At 45.2% G+C, this 26,559-nt stretch overlaps 2 protein-coding genes across 3 annotated transcripts in view; one reads left to right on the plus strand and one right to left on the minus strand.

Moving 5' to 3' along the window:
* Positions 1 to 287: 287 nt before the first annotated feature.
* Positions 288 to 26,559, plus strand: part of Rpp30 (ribonuclease P protein subunit Rpp30) — a 34,966-nt gene continuing 8,694 nt past the window's right edge. The window contains exons 1-5 of one of the 2 annotated variants that reach the window (XM_077660302.1): positions 288 to 413; positions 16,380 to 16,513; positions 21,267 to 21,331; positions 21,661 to 21,789; positions 25,822 to 25,890. In XM_077660302.1, the coding sequence (XP_077516428.1) occupies positions 16,429 to 16,513; positions 21,267 to 21,331; positions 21,661 to 21,789; positions 25,822 to 25,890 (348 nt within the window). In that variant the 5' untranslated portion in view covers positions 288 to 413; positions 16,380 to 16,428. Of the gene's footprint in view, positions 414 to 15,703; positions 15,792 to 16,379; positions 16,514 to 21,266; positions 21,332 to 21,660; positions 21,790 to 25,821; positions 25,891 to 26,559 lie in introns of those variants that run through there. The other variant, XM_077660301.1, reaches the window with a different exon arrangement.
* LOC144123658 (E3 ubiquitin-protein ligase MARCHF1-like) lies at positions 6,371 to 7,867 on the minus strand. The gene has a single exon (XM_077656454.1). The coding sequence runs from the start codon at positions 7,596 to 7,598 to the stop codon at positions 6,387 to 6,389; it is 1,212 nt and encodes a 403-aa protein (XP_077512580.1). The 5' UTR covers positions 7,599 to 7,867; the 3' UTR covers positions 6,371 to 6,386.

Here is a 26,559-nt window from a genome sequence, read left to right on the forward strand (position 1 = left end):
AGTCCGCCATTATCCCTTTCGACACTCCGACCAGATAACTAGAGTCCCCGGACTGATAAGATCAGTATGTCGAGTCTCGCGTGCAGAAGCTGCATAATGGCTATGAGGGTCGCCGCAGTGGAGGACTTCGGGTTGATTTCTACCAGCTACAGTTAATTGATGTAGACTAACCTCGCAGTGTACACGGGTGATTTCGCAATTCACCTCCGTCGAAATGCGAATACTGCCGCTTGGGTTCGATCCCATGCCCTTGGACTCAGGAACCAAACGCCGTAGTCTTCGATTCACCGCGGCGAATTTCAACCGAACATTGACATCTACAACAGCCTATTCTGCACTTTCCCTGTTGACAAGCCGACACACGTGAAGGCAGGATGTGAACGCAAACACATAGCGCTTCAAACGTCGTCACGGTGAGTAGTTCATTCCCAGGAAGCAGAGTACGAAGAGCCCATTCGGTGCTCACGTTACTGATAGAATTGGCTCATCCCTAAGAATGCGCACATGTACAGAGAAGTTCAAGCACCACTGCCAGGCACATGTTAAGTAAGCCCCTCATTCAATGATCTCTCTAAAAGCCTATTCTGCTCTTCTTTGTTGATGAGTTGACTCATCCGACTGGAGCATGCGTGCACCCATCACTCCACGTTCTGCTACAGGGAGACGTAATCAGCACCGAGACGAAAAGATTTCCTCTACAAACGTCCAGTCGGTGTTAGACCTAATGCCAGTACTGAATCGTTATAATTAACGCAAGCATGTGCACAGCATATTTAGCACCGTTACAGGGAAGAAGGATTAGTGAGGTACAAAAATTATTTCGCTGCATACGACTGCATTATTAACAGAAATGGCTCATTCCAACGTAGCCTAAATAGCAGTATGAACAAAAACACCATAAAAGCGTGCTTATGAGACGCATGGCTGCATGTGCACTCAGAGGGAAGAAGTCTGCTAAGCGCCCAGTTAGTATGCATCATGATAATCGCGACTTCCAGCTCATGTTGAATCACGTCAGCGCACCTGGCTCTCATAAGATAAGCAGACTGGCACATGCTGTTGTGCCATGCTGTTGTTTGCATTTTATTATATCATAGCCTCTCTTAATGTACACGGCTACAAATTAAATTCTTATCGATATTAACAAGATTACACTGATCAAATAGCAAATAACAAAGATGAATCAATTTTGCTGATCGCCAGTCCTGCTGAAAAAAATCAAGAATTTCAACACCCAACATATGCATGGCAAAAAAGTGTTCTTGCGTCATCACTCTAACATTCGCGTAAACTAATGAACAAATCCTGCGGAGCCGCAAAAGCTTTTCAGAGTGCAGCATACGACAGCAATCACCACAATAACTGATGGGCACGTTGGTCTGACATGATTTCCAGTGAAACAGCGCAACGGCACAAGGCCAGAGGACAAGTATGGACGATACACAGCGCTGACTAACAACAGAATGTTTATTCAGTGAGCCATGCTTATAAAGGCGCCAGGGACACTGAAAAAACAGAAAAAAACACACACAGAACCGTGACAGATATCCGTCCAACCAGGCACGATAACTTCTCTAGAAGTTATCGAAGCGTCTGAGATCTTGAAGCTGGGTCAGAGGGGCGTAAGCACCCCTTCTGTCGCTATCTTGCAAAAAGAACATGAATTTTTGCACACGTGTTAGCCTTGTGTTATCAAATACGTGCCTGGTTGGAGGGATATCTGTCACGGTTCTGTGTGTGTTTTTTCTGTTTTTTCAGTGTCCCTGGCGCCTTTATAAGCATGGTTCACTGAATAAACATTCTGTTGTTAGTCAGCGCTGTGTATCGTCCTTACTTGTCTTCTGGCCTTGTGCCGTTGCGCTGTTTCACTGGAAAGCAATCACCAATTTTAGATGCCATTGACAACTCATCTATACAATACGCCTTTTTTTATGACAAGCCATATTACTCATTCCGCATTGGTCTTGGCACTGGCAGCTCTGTTCTGCTTGTTTTTCACTGGTGTTCCAGATTTTGAAATCTCACATAAACCAACACTCTGCAACCTAAAATTTTCGATCTGCGAGTACTGTACGTCCTCATCCCCTAAGTGGTGCTGCATACCGCACACCTTTGTAAAAAAAAAAAAATGCTTTACCCTTTTCTATAAGCTGTGAACAAAAAGGTAATGATTCGCGCAGGATAAACTACAATATTAAAGCATCACCGTATTATGGTGCTTGGGATGTGACCTGTACGCACCTGGTTTGTGACTTAACACCAACGCAGTCGAAGTTTACGCGAATCTTTACACCAAAATTCTTAAAGAAAGCCATGTTTGCGAGCTGTGCTTTCTTAATCCACCGAATGGTGACTGAAACCGCCAATGGAAGTATTCAACCACTGACAATATGAGCAGGTCATTTTTGCCAGAGGCGCATTAAAGCTGAGTCAATGCCTTGCATTCAAAGCTACGCAAAGTTCTTGCGTAATTTTTCCGCCTATTTTGTTAACTTCTCTCTCTAAAGAACACAACAAAAATAAAGAAACTTTTACCTCAAACTTTCCTTGTTTTCAGGGGTGGTTGGCATTTTTTGTCTCCATCGTATTAACCACGCATCTTTGGTATTCTTGTTTGCTGATAGCACAAAGGGGGAATTGGTTTTGGTAGTGTTGAAGCCATAAGCAGCAAACGAGGGTTTTTTGCACAGCTGCACTTTCCTCCACCGATAATGCACCACATCATGCTTGCGGCATATACAAACAAAGAAAAAGTCATCCCACGTTCTCCGTTATGGTTAGGTGTCTATGGTTAGAAAATAGAAGGGGAGACAACTGCCGCCGTACCTCAGTCGGTAAAGCGCCGCACACACCATAAGGGGGGGGGGGGGGGGGGGGGGGCTGATTCGGGCGCCCACTGGTGGCTCGTTGTCATTTCCTTTACTTTATAAAATTATCTTGCGTCTAAAATAATCGCTCAGTTAGTATCAGTCCCTAAAGAAACAGTTTAAGGAAGAGTAGAAAGACTATAGAGAAAGTGTCCCGTGTCCAACTAGAAAACTACCGACAGTAAGCCAACGACAAAGACAAATGTTTGGTGAAGAGGCGTCGTGTAAGCCTACATTGTCGGAGCTAATTCGCACTCTGAAGTCGAAAACCAGTGGCGCATGAACCTCAATCCCTGAAGCCAAGTCACGTATAAACAGGAAGCAGTATATAATCGCTCGAAGTTTAGATTTATTGCACAGTTAGTATATCTTAACACTGCGTCGTCCTACGTTGACATGCATGCGGAATAGAACCAAGTAATTTTCGGAGGTGACGTGAAGGCCCATTATTGCGGATGTAGGCTATCAAATCCGATATACAGTCGAACCTTGTTATAACGAAGTTGAAGGGGCCCGGCGATTACTTCGTTATAGCCGTAGCTTCGTTATGACCCCTGTTGACCGAGCTTCCAAGGGTAATCGTCATTTCTTCGTTATATATACATTATTTAGTTACAACGAGGTTCGACAGTAAACGATTACGTCCTGCGTCCCACCGTCTCGGATGTACACATTTAAATTCGCCTCACGCAAGTAATGCGCGCGAATACAGTGTACAGGAGACAATCCATATTCCTGTTCTTCCATGTGGGCTTCATGGACCGTATCACGCATTCGCCGACAAGCAGGCTTGTAGTATTCTTCTCTGTAGATCACTCTACGTATAAATCACGTTATCACTGCTTAACTGCACCCCGTAGCTGAGAACGCAATGGTGCACGTAGGCTTGGCTTCGTTCCCTTGTTATCGTAAGTAGCAAAAGCAGCGGAGAGAGAACCAAGGGGAACAATGGCATCGAGGCGCTGATCTGTGCTCGGGACTCTCTGCAGAACCGGACCCGAATCGAAGCCACTCAAGTCTCATCAGTGCCTTATCTTTTTGCATAACCAGCTAGAGAGGACACTTTAGTTTCCGTGCTGCAAGCGTGATAGCGTGGAAAAGAAAGGCCGGAGAACAAGATAAGTTGTATAGAAGTACATTTATTTCCACCGGGAGCGAGTAATTCAAGCTTCGATGCGAACAAAGCACCCGTCTAAGTGTGCTGTACCAGGTTAGACAGACCGTTGCTTCAGTTTGTTCAACTGCATATAACAGGGTGAACAATAAGAAACTTCCTCTCCTCCAAACCTTAATTTCAAACACAAAAGAAAAAGAAAAGCTTTTTTCTTTTTGGTGGCAAACAGAACTAGTGTAGTCCAGTCCACTTATAACAGCAACAGTTATAATGAGCGATTGTTTATTACGAACGAGGACGGTGCTACCGTCAAAATATGCATGAGGGCAATGACACTGCTTCTCAATTAAAATGAACAACCATGGCCGCACAACTCGGTTAGAGTGAACGAGGAGACGCTATAAATTCGCCCCCGCAGTTTTAAAAACCCGCGCTTCCCGCCAGGGCGGGGGCATTGCCTAGCGATTGAAGCGGCGTAGTTTCCACTGCTGCTCCGTGTAGTAGGTCATCTTGAGAGCTGCGAAATATAAATAAAATGGAATAATGCTGAGATGGTTGTACTGCATGGGGCCACTGAACACAAGGCATTTGCTCGTGCTTCGGAAATGAGAAGGGAAAAAGTGCATCGAAAGACACTTCAGGCCATAATGAAGGACCGCTGTTGCTCAAGGGTTTATGGTTTCCGAATGATAAGCACAAAGTCGCTCGCCTTCGATCACGGCCGTGGCAGCTGTATTACGGTGGAGGTGAAATGCAAAAACGCCAATCTGTCATGCGGTGCCTGTGCACAGGAAAGGAACCCATGTGGTCGAAGTTAAGAAGGGTTCTGCACTACTTCATTCCTCATAATGCAGTGTTGTTTTGGCACACAAAAATTTAATAACTTTTTGGCTCTTTACCGTGCAGCTAAACACAGTTCACGCATTAGTTTTCGACGCTCGCTTGCAGCGAAAACGGCGGCCGCCGCCTGCCTGCACCGAACCCTTACCTCATGTTCAATAGCAGTACACCGCTGTCGCTTTCCTTCTCGTTTCCTTTTTCATTATTTCTCTGGCACCGGCGATCCCTGACTTCCGCATCGACAAAACTGCGCTGCTCTTGCGAAGTGCAGTGTGGCCACGCCGGGCGTCGCCAGGCAACAGCGTGTTCGCAATTCAGGACGGTCACATGCTGCCTCTTATCTGTGCATACACGAACGCGGAAAAGCAGCGCCGGCTGAGCAGTTTACGCAGAAGCGGAAATCGGCGCGAACGAGACGCATACAGTGCGCAGGAAGGAAACGTCTGTTCGCGCACGTCGTGCTGCTTACATATGCATGCATTACAAAAATAAATTTCTTTGAAAGTTACATCTTTCTTTTCTCTCTTTCTCGTTCGAGTGTCTCGCAAATTTTTGGTTCCGCTAAGTGATGTACAGTATAGAGAAGAGTAATATTTCGTGCGGCAGTCATAATACTACCCCAAGTCTTTATTATATATAGTCGGATACAACTCAAGAACAAAACGAAAAATTACCTTCGAAGGAGGCCCTCCAGCCAATGGCGCAAACAGATTATCACGACGTCGCAAATAACCCGCTTAATCCGTGGTTAATCATCTTGCACCTATCAGCCCCCATGCGCCGAATACAGCCGTATACATTTCTCGCAGGATGATAGCTGAACAACGGCATTTTTTTTTTCGAAATCGTTTTATGCTATCTTACCTTGCTACTGTGAAGGCTTGTCAGTGACTGTATCCATATTGATGGAGAAAAGTCCTTACGATACAGTTAGAATTACTTGTGAAACGAAGATGATGGGCATTCGTCCGAGCCACATTGCCACCGCTCAGCGCGAGACTTTGCTTGAACTGGTTGATCTCTGACTGCCTTAGTCGCTGCTAAACTTCTCAATTGGTGAAGGTGGCAAGGCAAATGTGAACTAATCTGTGGCATCAGAACCACGAAGCAGGCATCCAAACGTGGGCCAGTCTTCCCCGTCTTGGTCGCCTGCTCCGCTGTGGCAGGAGGTTTGGCGCTAGCGGAGGAAGCTGGCACAAAATACAGCCGGGCCCACCTGCACGGATTGGTGGTTGGCGACTTCAGGAATCGCGGTTGTCTGTAGCGTGCGGCTGCGAAGCCCCAAGACTGGATGCTAATGTTACCTTGCCCAGTACCTCCAAAAATTGTAGATGTGGTTCATATACCACAGGAAACCAGGCGATTCATCGAACATTTTTAAAACGCACAAGCAGTTTTTTTTTATTTGCAAGAAGGCGGCGTGTAAAATACAGTTAAAACAGGTGAAAGCGCCAGAAGTGCGTATCATTATGCCTCATAAACGTTTAAATTAGCGACAACAAACGGGGACACTTCACCGGTATGTTAAAAGGTTAAAACAAAGCTGGGCGGAACTGTAAGTTTAACTACCAAAACACGAAGCTCGCGAATGGCCCAAACGAGTACAGCGGCTGTTGAATTTCAGATGACAGGTCTTCCGGCGACATGGTTGGCGACGGTTCCAAGGGCACTCGTCGGCTGTTCCCGCCGTCGCCTTGACGCTGCGGAGAAGATGGCTGGCTAACTTCGCCGATGCTTCCTATGACCACGTCCATCAACTCTCGCGGGTTCACATCCTGTGACTCCGTCCCTGCGTCACCACCTCTAGCGAAAGGCGCAATGATCCTGCGCATTGGGTTCCTGGACCGCCATGACTCGAAGGACCGGCAATGGAAGCGAACAGTGAGGAACGACCACGCAATGTAAGCCGTGAGCAGGAGGCCGGCCAAGGTGACCAGGCTGGCCGCTTCCCAGATGTGTCCCTGCAGCGCTTGCCTCGCCGCACTGTTTACGCACAGGAAGCAGCTGAGTACGGCTACCGGCGTGAGCAGCGCGAAGCAGAACAGGTCGCCCAGCACCGCCCTCTGAACTCGCGCTTCGGAGTTGAGGACCCAGTGGAAGAAGCGGCGCACTGTGCTGGACTGGGCCGTAGTCGGGAAACGATGGTGGCACAGCTCGCAGTGGTCCACGTTCTGGGCGTTCAGCCAGCGCTCCAGACAGGACACGTGCAGCACGCCCACGGTGCCCGAGCACTTGCACAGCGACACAAGCGACTCTGGCTGATCTCCCTCGTGGCAGATGCGGCAGATGGGCCCGCTGCTTGCTGTCACGTTCAGGCAGCCGGTCGGAGTCTGCGGTGGGCTACCAGTCCACGCCAGGTCTGGTTCGAAGTCGCTCACCGTTGCCTCTGGGCCTAACGGCGGGAGCAAAACATCCTGCGGCGGCACAATGACCGTCTTCTCGCAGTTGTCTTCGCGTTCGGGGCTCGAGTCGAGGAAAACGAGGCAGCCCTTCGGCGTGCACGACGGGGAGGGTTCGATGTCCGAGCACGGGTTGTGACAGGGAGACTGCGAAGGCGACGACGAGGAAGAAAAGCTGCAGCTCTGTTCCTCGTCCAGAATTGGAGTCCTGCCATCGTTCTCGCGGAGGCTTCGTCGTCGAAGTGCGCGGATCCGCGGTATCCGGACATTGACCTCCCGTAGACGGGGGCGGTGACCCCCTGAACCAGTGGGCTGCGGAATTACACGCGCTTCCGTAGGCGTATCCTCTGTCAGTGTCTTGTAACCGTCGCTAGGCATTACGCTGCCTGCCTCGATCTTTCCACAGAAGAACAGTCGCGTGCATGCGCGAAGTTACCGGTACAGGTCACTGGTGCATGAAAACCGCTTCGCTTTGAATGACACTTGCCGAAGCAGGAGCGCGGAGCCAACGGCAAGTCGGGGTCATAGCTGGACAATAACAACTGAACTAAATGGTTTCGTCTCGGTCAGCAGCACAACGGCGCAAGAACACAGCTTACTAAACTCGTGATGTGTGACTATAACGATGTCAGTGACAAAGCACTTGTGTATCGTGGTCCATCTTCGCAGGCCGTCCGGCAGATGGTGCTCTGGCTGATACTGTCCCAGATGAACTTGAAGGAAGGTTCTCTCGCTGGCCTAAGCGATGCTGGCTGAAACGACCTAGCTAATCGCTAGTTTGATGCTGGCTCTTGCGTCAAGTGTAAATTTCTATCTCTTTCAGCGCCATCTAGACTGTTCACACGTGCAATGCGCTAAGAATGCTACTCTCGCACAAAATCACGGAAAATAACAGCATGACTTTCGTTTCATTCCACCGATGCGCATTTCATGAACGGACATCGACCATTCGCACCGTCTCTGTCCTGACCTCAGAAGTGTGAGTGCACGAGCACCGTTTACATCCAGTACAAGTGACAGGGGAAGCAGATGCTTGATTTATGGGAGTTTAGCGTCCCAAAGCGAATCAGGCTATGAGGGACGGTGTAGTGGAGGGCTCCGGAAATTTCGACCACCTGGGATTCTTTAACTTGCACTGACATCGCACAGCACACGGGCCCCTAGAATTTCGCCTTCATCGAAAGCAAGCAGATGCATTTTAAAAGGAAGTGCTGGCACAAAATTCTCAGCCGTATTCAGTGAAGGTAACAGCAAATAAGCGGCTGGTCTCGCAGTATGGGAGCTCAGAACGCTGATGTATAGCGCTCTCTCGGATTGCAATACCTTCAAACAAATTTAGGGATCAATGAAAGACTGCTAATCCAAGCGTCGTTTGCCAAACCCTGAAAGCTAGAGCTCAATGGCGCTGTCGATATGACCTGAGGCATTTTCTAAAAATGATCGAGCGCAGTCGACATGCTTATGTTCGGGGTCTTGAGCATTTCTACGAAGGTGCGAAACAGGATGGCCGTGGCAAGAAGAGCAGGGATTTAAAGGCACACTGAGGACAACGCCATTCAATTTTTGTTCTTAACCCTCATACATGCTGTGTGCACGATTATGTACGAAGCGAAATCACACCTTTTTTATAGGTTGCGCTGAACCTACCAGCGATTTCTTTGTTTTAGGTGAATTTCACACCAATTTTTAAGCAGTTTTTTTTTTTGCGCCATATTACGAACGCAGTAAATAATACTTCGCGAAACAGTGAACGGGTTAGCACGGCGTTCGCCATTTTTGTGCGGTGTAATTGTGGCACCAGTAATAATATCGTTTTTTTCTTTCCGGAGAGGGGGGTGATTTCAAGTGTAATGGGCTCCTTCGAAATAGAAATTATTTCCACGATTCTTGGGATGTTTGCTTGAAAAGTCGGGGCATTTCAATCTTGCTATTTTCATCAATTATGACACTTTATACGAAATTTTGCACATTCCTGCCAAAAATCAACCGCTACCGTCTTGCTACCCGAATATACGATTTAGGCGGAAAAGTATTCATTTTGATGGAAACAAAAAAAAATGGGCTGTCAAGAGGTTAAAATTTATTGTGGCTCTTTCTGGCTATATGCATGTTTGTCAGATGGCAAATGGCTCGTTTATTCCGACAAAATTGCACTGAAAAATTTTTGCGCCTCTTTATTCAACCTCGTGACGTCAACACCGAAAGAGACTCCGTGATTACCATCTTGAAGAGAATGGCAGTGTAGCCTAACCTCTCAGATCCGCTACAATAAAAAAATGTTGACGCACCAGTTTTTGCTAAATCGGCTGGTTATGGCACCTGCATGAAATGTTTCTCCCAAGTCTAGCTCATAAAAGTTCCCTTTTTAGTTACAGTAGCTTATTTATTGTTAGAATGCGGTAATCTTTCCGTACAGGCTAACTTCAATTTGTCCTCATTGCCTCTAAACCTCGCTGCAGCCAAAGCTGCCACGTGAGCATTTCGAGATACTTTGCATGTATTATGCTTTGCACGTACGCGTGTACGTATATAGAGAGAAAACGCAGCGCTTGCGAATCTGAGGGAGTAGCCTTTTACCAGTGCTAAATATAAAGACAGCTATCTGAGGATCACCCTATACAGATTGAGTTAGACTGCTGCGAGCGGAATGCCGCCCGTATGCATGTCCCCAGTCTATCCCTTCGATGCCTCAACAATGCAAAGTATCGGTCCAAACACACTTATACAGCACTCATACAACATGGTGCAGCAGGAAAAGGGGTGTCATGACCACTCGTTTTGGAGCGTACGTGTGCCGAGAAGGAGTGTCCCGGTCGTGCTTAATTTGGCCGTACACAAGAAAAGCTTTCTCGGGCAAAAATTTTGAAAATTTGAAAATTTTAAGGTAGTGTTATGGAAATATTGAAGATACTGGTCCTTAATTCTGATATGTAGCAAAATCTTTCAAGTGTTTCCATCGATCGCATCGAACTGTTAAGACTGCCATAGAAAACCGATGTGGAACGCTTTTGAAGATAGCTAAAACGTGAATGGAAAAAAAAATACAAGACTGCCGTCGGGTGATCTGCGGATATATCGAAATCTGACATAATATGAAAAACAGCGTTCATAAACGGTTTCCCGCTCAAAGATGTCTTTCTCCAGAATTGCTGAGTATGTCGTAAAGTAGAAGGAAGAAGTGCACAACAGTGTCGGGATGAGACACCATAAGGCCCAGGTCTCGGTCCCGTGGGTATTCGCGTTGGTCTACTTCCATTACTTGCTTTACGAGCTTGACTGACATTTGTTGATCTCGTTGATCTCTTGTATAGTTATGGCAGTAGAGTCAGGCCCAAAGTTCTGAAGGACCGAAGGCATTCGCTGCTGCTAATTTTAAGCACGCGATGTTCTTTAGCTTCCAGTCTCAGCAAATTCAGGTGACATCGTTTGAACGTGAAGCCGAACACGAGGGTGAACTCATCAGAAATGTTCCGAGACTACCCGTACGATTGATATCCAGCAGAGAGCAAAGAGCTCCGCTTCCCGCTGCACAGGACCACTCGGCGATTGCCGCAGCGCCTCTCGCGCCACGTGTGTAATTCGTAACCTCTCGCGCTGTGCTTTGGATATCGCCGTCTTCGTAGTCTTTCGCTTCTATGCCGCGGAAGCCGATAAGAGAAAAATTGGTTTTCAGGAAAGGAAAGGTGACGCCGACTGCGACCGCGGTCTGCGCCGCGTGCTGACGCCACCTCCTCTTTAGACCGGCGCTGGGTATGCGTAAGTCTCCTCTATTGTATAGAGGAGTCTTAAGGCAGCGCGAGCTCTATGAAAAGCTGAGAAAATAAAAGTGGCTCATGCCGGGGGCTCACAACAGAGGCTCCAAGACTCGCTGTATCTATACCACCATCTATACGAGCTGTCCTAGAATGCGCTACGCCTTTTCTACGTTGCATTCCGTGTTTACGGCTGCTCTAGAAGGCTAGATATATACTATGGTTTTTTAGCAGTAATCTAATATGTTTTGGAAAATTTCGTAAAATATATTAGACGGGATGTAGCTCAAAGCAGAACTTAACGCATGTTGGAGTTGGCTCTGCGATAAAAAGGGCGCGGTGTACAGCTGTTCGACAAGCGCGAGTTTATTCCTTCAAGATTTCTACACTTCGCTCGTAGACGTCGCATCTTCAGGCGAATTGGCGTTTTTGTACAACCTCTCCTTATAAGGTTGTGATCATACTGTAGCCATTACGTGACGCTCGGCACTTGCGGAACTGCCTGAGTCATTCGGTAGAACGCGCGCCTGCAGATGCTTAATGTCAATCCGCCTCGCGGAGGGCACACGCTTCGAAAAGGCTCGTTCTGCTTCGACCCAATGACGTCGGCGAGCGACAGAAATTGAGACGGATACAAGGCACGTAGAAAAGAACGGATATGTCACTTAGTGGCGCGAACATCTTTTCATCGTGCCGCTATCTGAAATGGGTTTGCTCTGGGCCGAAAGCGTCACCGCCGACCAGCCCGCAGAGCAGCGAGGCTGACTCGGTCGTGTCTCGTACGCGGCCAGGAAATGGGATGTTTAAGGATCGCTCCGAAGCCGTGTTTTCTCAAGGAAGAGGCCCCCTGCACAAATGTCAGAGGCGCTGGCGTCTGCGTCACGTTTGCCCACCGGAAGCCCGTTGCTCACCGTTCAGACTGACGCAGTGGGAAAGCGCAAGTGCTGAACGGACATCGAATTGCTTCGAAAGCGCAATGTGAATCACCAGAAGGAGTTCATTACAAGTTCTCAGAGAGGGAGCTTACCGTGTGATCAAACGCAAAAATTAATTCTCTTTATGCTGTCGAAAATGTTTATCGATTAAAATAAGTTGGAACCCCACGGTTTGAGTCGCCATTCCAGAATTCCATCGGTCGGAGCTTCTGCGGTGGCCCTGTTTAGGAACAATTATTTCTGGCACGTCATGTCGAGGTCGTCGTAAGCGGTTTCGAGGCAAACGATCAAAGTTCAAAGAAGACTAAGGAAATGTAATAAATGAGGAATGAGTTAGGCTCTTTTAGTTAGTCAATATGTTTACTTGGAAAAGCAACATAGATTGTTAAGGAAACTTCTGTATAATGATGTCTTCGGTATTAATTTATGTAAAGCAAGAGACTATAGCGCATAGTAGACAGGACACAGAAGAAACGAACAACACGAGTTGTTCGTTTCTTCTGTGTCCTGTCTACTCTGCGCTATAGTCTCTTGCTTGATTATGCACCAACAAGCTCAAAAAGCGACGCTTTTGAATTAATTTATGTCCCCTGGTGTTCTTTGACGCGCGCTGCAATGACAGCGGCTTGGCAAACGGATCCCTTAGCCCCGCTCCTGTTGGTCGATATGTTCGCCAGTCCGTGCCAACCAATAGGAGCGGGGCTTTGTGACCGCTTTGTGATTGTCTTGAGCTGGTGATAGTTACGCGTAATTTAGTCCCAGAACTCACTCACTGCTGTCACAAAAGACGACAGACTTAATGCAGAATAATTGCACATATTCTGTGAGCACAAACAACATATCAGATATAGGTATATAGCACTCTTGTAAGACAAGATACAAAGCCACAATCAAATAATTATCACAAATAATATAATGACAGGAGTAAAAGTTATTGCAATTCGCATAAAAAATCTGCACGACAAAGAAGATCATAATACATGTTTTCTCTGCATAAATGATTTGGTACCTCTAAAAAATGCACAGTAACCGAGCACCGTGGAGTGTAATTGTGACTGAGTCACCGAGGTGACCATTTGCTTCACAACTTTGCTTCAAGGAGCTTGCTCCAGCAGTAAAAATGTGAAATGTCTTAGGCGGCATCTGACAGCGAGTCAGTCAAATTAACTTTTGTTGCGTACTCAGGTTAAGACCCTGAAGGCCTGTTCAGCTAGAGCTCGCTAGCTGAGCAGCTGTGCCGAGTGTTGCCAATTGCTCCAAAACGTAGGCGGGCGATAAGGAAAGTAAGATGAGAGCCTGCTTGGATTAGATTAGTCTACTTATATGTGCTAAAATAAGCCTGTACAAAATTCTTATTTATTTTGCTTCAGTTTCTAGACTTCGCTTTCTTCTGAGGCGAAGAAGAGATAGCGGTAGGATCGTTGTTGCGCAAGAATTTCATACATACATTCCGTGTCGTTCAAGTCCGAAATAAAGTATGAGGAATGACAAAGCGCAGTAACTTCCTTACTCGCGGTGGACACCTCAACAATGTCACGAGAGAAGGAGTAGATAAGGAACCGAAAGAAGGAAGAGATAAAGAGGCGCCGTTGTACGGCTCCATACTTATTTCGACCACCGAAGGTTCTTAACGCGCGCTTAATTAACAGGCGCCCACCCCGCAGGTTTCCGACATGAGAGGGGACGGGGGGGTGGAGACAAACAAAGAAAACGCAAAAAAACAAGCTTGATTATACTGCCGCTTGAGAAAGCCAATTGTAGGCGTTCTTGCTGAATAACGCATGCATTCGCAGTTTCACCACGCGTACCATCCACATGGAAACATTTTCTGCATAGTATGACATATATAGTTCATTGTGCACTACAAACAGGACCGTGTTAATAACGGTTTCAACTTTTTGCTGAATTCGGAGACGAAAATCGGGCACTATATTCTGAGCTCAAATTCAGGTTCAAATCGCTTTTGAGAACAAGAAGTTTCTTATTTTTTTTTCGGGTTACATTTTGCTATTAGCGCTTGTTTTTGCGCGGTACATAAACATGTTTATTTTTCTTATAATTTTTCTACACAAATACAAAAATGTCAGGTTGCATCTCATCACCAAATAAGCTATTTCTTTTTTTTTATTATTCAGCGCAGTTATTTCCCTGAATTGCCACACTCAAGTGCAGCATCCTCATTCAAAATTAGCGCGGCCATTATAAACGAGTTGTAACCTAGGAGGACCTCCCTGCCTTTCCTCTCTCGCTCTTTCTTGGAGCCTTGGATCAGGACGTCTTGAGCATGGATAAAGCCATGACACTGGGCTGATGCAAGAATAGACGTGCTCAGAATGGGGGCAAGGGGGGCAGTGGCACGGTTCTCTGCTACCTAATGCCATGCCTAATAGGCATGGTTCTCTGCTACCTAGAAGGCGTGAACAGGCGCTAATGTGAACATTGCCCCCCTCTCCTCTTTTATACAGCAGCCTCTGCACGTTTATGCATATAAGGGGTAAGTCCGGACAGCCTCCCTGTCTGGTGTTCCCGCTTCTAAAGCGCATTTTTCGATCCTATCTTCAGACCGAGTTAAGCCGGGAATAAGAAGCTTTGAAAGAAGTTGAAAATAATAATTAACTGAAAATACCGCTCTAGAATAAGTGCAAGATATTCGTTCGTTCTCACGTGGGTTAGCTTTGTGCTCCAGCAAATTAGATTTTCAGAAGGCGGTCCCGTTTGAACCATTGAACCATATATTTATTCGACTTTTTTCGTCGCAAAAGTCAGGTTCAGCATGGTTAACATGACATCATCATCATCATCATCTTCTTCATAATCATCATCATCATCATCATCAGCCTGACTACGCCCACTGCAGGGCAAAGGCCTCTAACATATGTCTCGCCAATTAACCATGTCCTTTGGCAGCTGCGCCCACCGTATGCCCGCAAAGTTCTTTATCTCATCCTCCCACCTAACTTTCTGCCGCCCCCCTGCTACGCTTGCTGCTTTCTCTTGGAATCCACTCTGTTACCCTTAATGACCAGCGGTTAGCTTGCTTTCGCATTACATGCCGTGCCCAAGCCCATTTCCTCCTCTTTATTTCCACTAGGATGTCATTAGCCCACGTTTGTTCCCTCATCCGCTCTGCCCGCTTCTAATCTCTTAACGTAACACCTATCATTTTTCTTTGCATAGCTCGCTGCGTTGTCTTTAACTTGAGCTGAACCCTTTTCGTTAGCCTCCACGTTTCTGCCCCGTAGGTGAGTACCGGTAATATAGAGCTGTTGTCTGTTGTATACTTTTATGTAAAATTTTTCGTTTGGAAGTGAGAAAAACGTCCCCCCACCCTAGCGACGGCAGGTCGCCTCGTCGGGGTTCGCGTGGAAAAACTGTGTGCCGTAGTCCGCGTGTTTCTCAGTAGCTTCTGCGGGCCCCGGTATTGGGGAATCGAGCGCGCTACTAGCGACAGGGCGTGTATAGGGCGTGCCTCTGAGTGTCAACCATCACAAACCAGAGGAAAACAAGAGCACCTTCACCGATTTATCTCTTCCCAAAAGGAGTGCGGGCTCCATCTTCAAATGCATGCAAACGACACACACTGCAGAGAACGAGCGCAAGCCTTCGAAACCGAAACTGAACGCTTGCTAACAAATTTTGCGTAAACATAATTTTTAAAAATGTAATATAAAATATCAAATAAAAATAACAAAGTGAGAAGCATAAAACAAATAAATTCAGTGTAGCGGCGCAGTAAACTCATACAATGCATATTGCGTGCTTTTCTCTCAACCGCGAAAAACCTATTCCTGCTGGTAACCTTGATAGCAACTAGCGGGCGAAGCAGTGGTCTTGAACATGTGCTTCACTGTGCTTGAACAATGCTCGACATAGAACGTAGTCGTGTAAGTTTCATTTTTATTGCTTTATATTTCTCGTGTTTGTGGATAGATCCCAGTAACTTAGCAGCATACTACTGAACATGTTCTCAATTTTGTGAGCGTTGTACGGGCCCGCTAATGTGCATTTCCAGTTCCAACGTTGGCAGTTCTCATCCGTTCGGTGCTGGTGAGGAGGCGAGTATCCGAAAAACGACGAGCTTGTCAAGGGAATCGGCCATCTTTCATCAAAATCTCAGTTTTCTTTCAGCTTGTGTGCACCTTGAAATACTGCATTTGCACTTTGCTGATACTTCTGATCAGTGCTGTTTGCCTTTGTCCCGACGGCGTCAGTGGCAGCTGGCGTTTCTTTGGGACCACATGTTGACACTAGTTTCGTCCTTTGAACTATAGTGTAACAAATTGAGATATCTGACCTATGACTAAGGTAGGATAATCAGTGTGTGGGAAGGTGTGAGAGTTTATCATGTTTTTTTTTTTCGATGACTGTTTAGCTTTCAGGTTATGTGTTTCTTAGGATAGAGCCAGCCCTTAGCTTCTCAGTCAACAGGCTTACTTAATATGCTTGCCTTTGTTTTTCTTTTCTCCTGACAGCTGCTTTGAGGACTCGCGCAGTGGAAGTGAAGGTCAAGAAGCCATCAAGATGGACTTGAACTTGCTTGTACAACGAGGATCCGAGAAATTGGATAAGGCGAATGTGATAAAGAAGATAATCACCGCTTTCCAGCGTAAATATCCTATGCTTTGCTGCGATGGCAATTATCAGTCTTAGTTTCAACAAGGCGACTGAAATCAGCGGAGAACATTTTAGGGATGCAATTAACGAAAACTGCTGCCAGGTGCTTGCCCCTGCTATATGACATGGTTTGTTTATGTGTAGAAAGTGAGCTGGCATGCAACTGCTGGCTAGTTGTGCACTTGGCTGGAGTACTAGCATAACACTGTGAGATAAGCAGACAATGAAGGTTTGCACAATAATAGTCGCCAACTTTTTGTGCACTGCTGTGTTGTGCTTAGCTATGCTTCCTGTTGTGAAATGAGCTGCATGCCTCTGACCTTTCAAGTGCTGGCATGGCTTTTCAGTCCTGACACTTAACCACAGTTTTCATATGCAGACTTTGTACTTTGGCAAAGTGACTACTTTCGTTAATGCGAGAAAACTATAAAGAAAAGGAAAGGGCAACAGGAAATGCCCCCTGTGGTAGAACGGGGCAGTCCTTTGGAAAGCTGCCATTTGTGAATGAGTAAATGGCATGGTAATGAGGCCAGCAAAGCTTGAACACTGCAGTCATAGCTTTGCAAGGATACATTTTAACTGATATGTTAGGAAGGACGGAGCACTTATTGAGCTCTTTTGACAACACAGTGAGCAAATTAATAAATGGTTACATCTGTTTATTTTAGCACCTTTTCCTTTCTGTCTGGCACAAGCAGCAGCACCACTCTAGGTGCTGACATTGCCTAATCTGTGTGTGCTCCCGCAGGGGTCAGAGTTGCACAAAGGTACACACAAATATTCTTTCCCACAGAACTTCAAACTAATGTTGAATTCCAATGGCAGATCGAGAGCGCTCCGCCGGATCACAAACGGAGCGCGTAGTTCAGGCGGAGATCACTCCCTCCCATTTTGCCAATGGAATGCATGCGCTCCCGCGGGGGCACTTCAGCGCAAGAATAGCTCCAAGTTCCGGCAACATGGCGGCGCCCATCGAAGCGCGGCCTCTCGCTTCACCAGCGATTCGTCCTTGTCGCCACTCTGTCTCTCACGTTCACAGTAAACAAAAAGCGCACGAAGCTTTCGCTTTGTGTGATGATGCCCGCACCACAAAATTCTAGTGATGAAACGTGCCAAATTTTCAGATTGCTTCCTTATTTACAGAGCTGCTAGGCTTAGAGAGTACGCGTCGTCTGACGTCAGAAAGCGCGGGAGGTTCAAACAAGTCAACGATTTCGGTCTAAAATGCGGTCACAAAGAATTGACCGCGATGGAATTGACATCCTGTTAAGAAAATTTTTTGTTTTAACTTGTGCGAACGCGAACAAAACGAAAAATAATTACATTTGGGACAATTCAATTTTAAAAAAAGTCAAAAATGCTGCTTGTACGTTGCCCGGATCACCGCGTAGCGACGACAGGAAGGCAGCGGCCGGTCGTGACCGGAAGCAGATGCGGGAAACTAAAACGTCGCGCGGGGTTCCGGTCAAATCTGCCGATTTCGGCGGAGCAAATATCGCTGCTCCACGGAGCGATCCGGGATTGACGTCTGATCCCGATCTGCCATTGGAACAGACAACTCGCACTCCCATTTTTCCATTGGAATACGATTGCTCCCAACAGAGCAGAAAAACTTGATCCGGATCTGCCATTGGAATTCAACATAAGATTGTACAGAACAGCCGCTCCTTGTGCATACAGGAGCCATAATTCCAGCAATGCTCGACAGTTCGCGAGCATTTCCTTAGCCTACAAGTTATGCTTGTTCACAGACAAGCCATTTTTTTTTTAGTGTTTAAATGAGCTGACGTTGCAAGTCCAACATACTTTCGCAGAAAACCATTACACCAACAACTTGTTCCACAACTAGTGATATCGTAGGTACACCATATAAGATGCATGATTCCAGCCTTGCAAGTGCAGTTATTGCACAGAACTTGAAATGAAGCCTGGTGGCATATAACATCAGTGCAGGAAGACTAAACCAATACATTTAATGGAAGTACTACGTCTGTAAACAAGCACACAGCTCATGAGGAACATGTACAAAGGAGGTTCTCGTGCAGCGATTGAGCAAATGTGGAGCTGTTATTGAGTGGTAGACAAGAGCAAAAAAACATTTGGCATACAATTTGCTTTTAAATATTTCTTTTCCTTTACATCACTCCAACGACCATCACTGCAGAATGCTGCAGGCACCAGCAGATTGAGTGCCTCTTATACTTACAGAGGCTGTAGTTGATAACCAGTTATGAAAGCTACTGATGTTTGCAGCCTCCCGGCCGGTAAAACACAATTCTGTATAAAGCTTAACTGCAGGGATATTTTCCAAACACTCCAGACATAGGGGCAGGCAATAGGGATGAACAATGTTGCAGTTTAACGAAAACATTTCAAAATTTTTGTTGCATCATGATTGAAATCGAGGCACATGTGTGATAGTATGATTGGTGAGCACGTACAGAACGATGCAGTAGATTACAGTTCTTTACAAGGTTGTAGAGCAAGGTTAGAGTGAACTGCCTTCGAACATGTGAAAATTATGCAATCACATGCATAGGTGGGACGGCGAAATTTGAATACCTGGTTCCAGAGCACATTTATCGCTACCATATAAGACCTCCTTTGCAGCAATTATAGCAGCAGTACACTTCACAAAGAAAATTTTCAATTAATGCTGATTAGCGCACTACGCACCACCATACTTGCAGACAATAGACAGTAGTTTTATCACGTACAGACTTCAGACGGTGAGCAGTAGGTGGTGGTGGTGGTTGATGCTATTCCGGGGAGGGGGATACTGGTCGCGCAATATGTTGGCCTTTTTGTGGCATCGCTCTTAGGGACCAGGGGTGGGGGAAAGCGGTCGCTATATTCTTTCTTTATATTCTTTTGTCTTTTTCTTGTTTGTGCAATGCACTATGGCTTGAACTTCCTTTTTATCACATTCCCACCATGCTTTAAAAAAAAACCACCTGGCAGATGTTGGTAGAAAACGAAATCTTTTAGCTTCTACGCTTCTGCGTGGCACTGGAAGGGAAGTCGTAATGGCAGAAATGTCTGCTGAAGGTCTACATGAGTGCTCTGGAGAGGGCAGAAGCAAACGTATCACACGTCCATGGCTGGAGTCAGTGGTATTTGCGTTTGATGCAATAGGTGTGAGCGTGCGCTTGCCGTTTCAGTGAGGGTCCTAACGCACCCTTACATCCCACCTAGCATTTTCAAAACGTACTATGTGCAGACTTCGCACAATGCATAGGAGACATAGGGTTCGGACTCATCCATTTTGTTCCTTCATCTTTTTTTTCGTGTATGTGTGCGCTAACATCGTACTAAAACTTGAACTTCCTATTGATTGCCAGTTTTAGCATAGCGTGGTCTGCATTCCACTGCTGTAACCTACATACGTGGGAACCTAGCTGTGCCCTGTGTGCCCACACTATTGTGCATGCACACTTGCCGCCTATTGAGCACACGCTTGCATAAATGTCTTCTTGCAGAAGGGCTGGAGAAAGTGAAGAGTTGGCTTTAAAAGCCTGTTCAGCTGCTCCAGACCGCAGCAGTGCATCTGACGCCACCGGGATCATGTGACAGCCATATAGCTAACAGCATTGTTAGCAAAATGGGGAAAATAGCCGCACACCCCGCTTCCTGCGGGAACAAATGCAAACACACCAATGTTTCCTTTTGATTAGCAGTATCTTTGCGCAAAGCTACAGCATGCGAATTTTTTTACTGATGATTAATTTCTAGCAAGTTCACATGGGTGTTTGAATTTTTTACTGTGTAAGGTCTGTTTGCCTAAAGATAGCTGCTAGTGCTTCATGTATTGTGCATGTTACCACAACATGCTGTGCCATTCTTGAGTATGGAACCTGAAATCTGTTGGTATGCAATATAATATTTTCAGTGAGTTTCTTACTCGTTGCCATCCTCATGAACTTGTCACTTACCTGTTACGTGTGCACTGATCAGAAATCCATGTTTAATCTAGTATGCCTCGGCATCATTGCCTCACATGTGTTTGATATGGATATGTAATTGTGGAAACATTTTATAAAAACCATTTATGCAAGTAATGTTTATTTGCTGATTGGCTCCCATAAAGTCACCTGTCATAACCCTATGTGACTAGGATTGACACGGCCAGAAGCTAGATGCACTATGGCACAGAGAAACCTCTGTTGGTGTGTTGCTTGGTGCCAGCCTGCTATAGCCATATGGCTCACTTCAAAATGCAGTATGCTGCCGAGTTCCTGCAGTCATTGAGCACTGCAGCAAGGGCTCCAAGATCACATGACATCCAAACACACGGTGACAACTGCATGCCTTCATGTGTGTCGCTGCATATCACTGGTTGCAAAATCTCCAAGTATTGGTCTTCATGATCTGCTATGTTGGACATAGTAAGACAGGTCTCTTATGCGCTACCTCAAGGAGCATTAATTTTGTGTGAAACTTTATCTAAGGAGGTCACAAATCAGTACAAGTTTTGTTTCAGAAAGGTGTGAGTGCCGCCAAATTAATTGAAAGAAAAGGTAAAGTTAAGGTGTCTTTGTTTGATACCAGGCGAACTTACCAAATTCAGTGTTTCTGCACATGCAGTTATACCTTTTTACGAGCCATCAATTCTTGGCCATTACAGAAGGTCATCTCTTCTTTTGCTTTGCCTTTGTTTTGCTCTGCATCCTTGTACTTTTCGAACTTATACCTGAAACAATCAGTTCTGCTTCAATACTTTTAACTGTCCTTTTTATTTCTTTCAGTTGGTTACGATGTTGTTGCCCTCAATGTTGAAATAGGCGCAAAGGAACTTGGTGCAAAGAACAAGGCAAGTGCTGAGCCGGCTGTACTACATCGTTGTTCTTTTTCATGAAACGGTCCAAGGTCAGACCGCTGCCTGTGAAAGGGGAATTTAGCCTTCTAACACCTTAGTTGGTTTTGCGGCCAACTTCATGCTGTGTTCTTTTGAGCAAAAATACAACTTACTCACCCCCCACTCTCAGTCTTGGGGTCAGCATGTTTAGCTGCACTGGAATGATTGTTTTGTGATTTGTGCTATCTGGCTTCTGCATTAGATGGAAGAAAAAAAGGAATTAGAAGGACGAGGAAACCTTGTGATAAGCATAGGCTGCATGTTTTTTTTTTTGTTCACACCAGATTCCAGAACCTCCTCAGTACTCACTGAACCAGCCAGAGTTCAAAGCAACTGCGCAACGGAATCGAAGGCTCAAGATTCTCACAAGACTGACAGCCACCATGACAGACAGTATAGAGTCACATAGGCTGGTAAGTGTTCATCTGTGCTTGGCTTGAGTCCACTTCTTAGTGCATCTTAGTGCATTCTTCGTGAAGCAGCAAAACACATCAAAAAATGGGGCACAGAGAGATGACTACAGTACAAACAAAGCTCTCTACATGGTCAGTAATCGACCAGTTGCAGCACTTTCAGAAGTTTGATTGCCGAAGACAAGGTATACCTTGCTCACCCAGCTGGTCAGCTAGCGTGCACTGCCTTCCCAGTTGGCTCTTCATTTTTTATGTTGGTACCATCATTGTCAAGTCTCGCAAGCGACGATTACCTGGAAGTTTCTTTCGCGTGTGTTAAAGGTGCAATACAAACGCCGGATGATGCAGGACTGGTTTGCCAAGTTTCTTGCCGAGTTCAACCTAGACATGCCAAGAAAATACACGAAGGTCATGTTCATGCTTGTTCTCGACAACTGTGTAATGCACCACATGTCGCCTTCCCTCACTGGGATGGCCGTGCTCTTGTCACTAAATGCCATATGGAAGATGCAGCCGCTGGGCATGGGCATCATTCACGCACTCAAGTTTCTGGCGCATGCTGGTAGCAGTAGACTGACCAAGTGCTGACATTCGGATTCGGATCTCCTTTTTTTATTTTTTCCTCCATGGATTTAGCTAATTCAGCGTGGATGGAACTGACTGCAGAGTGCATCATGGATTGCTTCCGTAAACCAGGATTTATGGGCTCAGGAACTACAGATGATGCTTTCGAACATTCACATAATCAGACACATGTGAATTTGTAGCAACCGTTCATTGATGCACATCTTGCCACACCTTATTTTACCTGGAATGGCTTTGTTGGTGTGGATGATGGTGCCGACATCGTGGTGCCATACACTGATCTAGCCATTGTATGCGCAGTGCAAGCACTCTTTGATTACGAGGAGTCTGGTAAAGACAATGAGACTGACCTTCCATCTGTTGTCATGGATGCTTCAGCTGCAATTACTTATACAGAGCTAAATCGGTTTGTCACTTTTTTCTCGATTATCTAGTCCAAAATAGGGGGTGCAGCCCATACATAATTGCGGACCTTGCACGAGATTATACAGTATGTTCTCCAGTTCTGTCATTGCCAAGGCTTTGCGTAGTACTATCAGGGGGAAAAAAACAAAACAAAAAACAAACAAAATTTCGTAACTTGGTGTTCCTACTTTTTTAAATCCCATGATTTGCGTAGTCATTACTGCCAAATTGGATTTATTACTGTATAACTGCTGTGTGGGCAGTCCTGCCATGCCTGAAATTGGCTTTTATCTTGCTGTTGCCTTATGCTGTCACTGATATTATAGTGTCATGGACGTTGAGCTCTGCTGTGCTATTCAATTGTTACAGTTCACTGTTGTTGGGCAGACTTCATTTTCTTATCTAGCAAAAGCATGTAGTGCAGTTTTTGCTTGATTTCCTTTAAGCAAGAAGGTATGATGTGAATGTAGAAGTTAAAAGGGTCAGAATGCTGGCCTATTAAAGTGTGCTGTTGGTGGTGCAAATTTGTACCATGTATTTGCAGAGGTGACAGCATAGCCTTAAAGACAGATGCATTTCCTTGCCACTAGTATATTTTCGGCATATTGGGTAGAAGTGTACTACAGTTGTAGTCTGAAATATACTGTTGGCAGACCAAATTGGTCGCAATAAGAAGGCACACTGTCGTTAGGTGTAGCAGTTCTGTTTTTCTGAATTTGCACAACTTACATTATATAGCATTTATTTGTATAAGTCCATTTGAATAATAAAGTCACAAATATCAGTGTCAGGAGCAACCTAAAAATGAGCTGATCTTGGTTATTTTAGACTGCATTACCTCACGGCAGTTATGGGCAACATTGAAAATACATGTATCATCGATCTTATTTTTCGATACTTTTTGTGTATTGGTATTAGGTATCGCTTGAAAAAGGGAAAGTATTGGAGTATCGGTATCGAAAATACTTCTTCAGGGCATCGTGTATTTTAATGATACTTTTAAACCCTTTCAAGTACAGTGCCCTATATCAAATACATTAAAAATTCAGAAACCACGGAGAAATACTAAACCTTGCAAGTTCTATTACCAGCTTATTTAATGGTGACTTCGGTGGTGTATCGAAGTATAGTAGAACCCTGCTATTGTGAAATCGGATATAGTAAAGTGAAACTGTGGTCTCATTTCGCCTCCTATAAAAGGCTGTACATTTTTTTTTTTTCAGTTAGAGTAGAGGTTTATAGAAAAAGTGGCTACAGTAAAGAGCGTCTGGCTGTCGTGACATACTCCTCACAGTATGATGACAACGCGGCACACGCGAGACCGACATTCGGAGCTAAATGCATACCAGCCAATAAAACAGTGCTCTTTGAGATAGCTTCACCACCGATCTCGATAGCTTTAAAGAGAAGCCAACTTTTTAAAGTCCTTCAGGCTGTGGGGCAAAGTGCATGGTGCACTCGGGAGAAAAAAAAGTGAAGCTGGGTATGAACGCAGAAAGAAGGGGTTGGTGGTTACTGAGAAAGGAAAGACAGTAAAAATGCAGTGAAGAGTAGGGAAGGGAAGAAAAGGGTGAAAATTCGCCCATGCGGTGCTCACACGGTGCTGCTGCGCCTCGACTGTCGCATGTTTAACTATTGCGTTTCGAACGATGCTGAGGCTACGGAAAATGACGCTATGTTCACGCAAAACTTTGTTTTCACATGAAAGCAAACTGGTGTTATATTCGTAGCCACACTGTATTATATGTGCAAATGCAGTACTTCCTCAAGACATAAACAAAATCGAAAGTGCGATAACATGAAATGTGTTAACTGAAAATTAAAAATTGTCACATAAAGGGTCCATAAGAGCAGTATGGAAGGTATTTGTGAGGGCTTCTTTTATAAACCGACACTGTGTTTTGTTAGTCGCCAATTACCAGAGAGCATCCTCAGAGCCATGCCATCACCAGCAACTGATATAGTAAAGATGTAGTAAAGGTGTCCCTCATAACCTGAATCGCTCTGGGACGTTAAACGCCATAAACTAACCCAAAAATTTTTACTGGTCCGAGTCGCATTACTATAGAGGTGTTCAACTGTATCGACAGTACAGTATCGAGTGTCTGTATTGGAAATTAACTCTGGTGCTGTATCTTGTATTGATGTCGGAAATACAATTTTTGAGGCTATTGGGTATCAGCATCTAAGATACTTTTTTCAAGCAAGTATCATGCCCAGCCCTACCTCATGGTTGTGAACATAACATAACACAAAACTTTGTGCTCACCAGAGGCTGAAAACATTCCATTTTCATTTAATTTTATCACAATGTGTCTGGCCTTCCTGAATATGTTTCATGGAAGCACGAGAAAATGGCACAGATTTTATGCCTAGTGCTAAGTTTGACCATCTTTTATATAATCATAAGAAGATTGGCACAGGTTGGTGTGCGGAAGTCAGTGCATTGAGCAGGAAATGAAAATGGCAGTTCTTTCAGAAAACTTGTGAGCGTCAGTGTTCACAGATGTTTTAAAAAGAAACAAAATTGGGGGGACAGAATGCTTTTGATGTGTAATAGGGGATGCTTCCAAGTTATGTTAGTGTGAAGAAAGTAGGGCATTTTAGAACACCTCACTGCACCTTGTATATTGCTTACTCCCAAGCCAATATCAGTGGTGCAGGTTGTGTCTGCTCAGGCAACCACATTTGGTAATGAGCTGAATTTGTGGCGTTAGCGCACAGTATGTGGTGACACTGTGCACCACTCATGCAGGTTGTGTTTTCTGTACTCTTCTGTGAGGGTGATGAAATTGTTAGTATATATTTTTTTGGAACAGTGTCTGTCTTCATGACTTGATATCTAATGCTTTCTTAACGTAATTGATAGCATCACATTGTACAACTGACCAGCTGTAAGGTTTTTTTCAGTGTAGTTTGCCTTTTATCAATGAATATGGTGCTGGCCTTTCAATTGAAAAGAGAACATCTTTGTTGAAACCGGTTTGTCAGTGGATCCTTGTGTTTTCTTGCTGTGCTTACTTGTTATTTGTTGCCATTCAGTTTCAGTCCCCTGTCGCCAAGAAGTATGACATCATAGCAGTCTCTGTTACTCAGGAAAAAATGTTTCAGGTGAGTTTCAGGTGCCTTGCTGCTCGAGTTTGTCAGCAACCAAGGTCTTTTAAGATTAGCACCACACTGCAGTAACACGACCATACCACAAGTATGCCATGTTGCTAGTGGCAAAAGGTGTAGATGCTCTCCCTCCCAGTTGTTCAGTTGTTTGTGTTCATATCTCACAGAAGAATGGTATATGAGGGCAGGTATTCTTTGATACCGCTGCATGCCAGGTGATGTTACTCACCTGCTTTGCCTGAAATTAATGAATACATGGCATCATCTCTTGCAAGAAGACTTAATATAGGATTCTCATTTCATAAATTAGTACATCTGTGCTTGTTATCATTTGGGGAGGTTAGCTTCCTTATGTTTTCTTCCACAGTCCTTGTGTGCTGTATTCTATGTTTTATTTGTACTGGTAGCTGTAACTACATTATTGACACAGTGAAATTCTCTGCTCCTGATCAGTTCTTGCCTCAGGTGACATTAGTGCATTTTGTTTATTATATAGAAGAACAAGGCTATTAACTGCACAATAATTAGTCAAGCACTATCATGCTAGCACATATCTCAGCGTGACAAGCCTGTGCAAGTTGTGGATTGTGCTGACGTTAGTGATGTCGTGTGCAGGCTGTTTGCAGGTGTCTCTTCTTAGGAGTGTAACGCATGCTATCGCGTGGT

Source organism: Amblyomma americanum, chromosome 3, assembly GCF_052857255.1.
Source record: "Amblyomma americanum isolate KBUSLIRL-KWMA chromosome 3, ASM5285725v1, whole genome shotgun sequence".
Taxonomy (NCBI): Eukaryota; Metazoa; Arthropoda; class Arachnida; order Ixodida; family Ixodidae; genus Amblyomma; species Amblyomma americanum.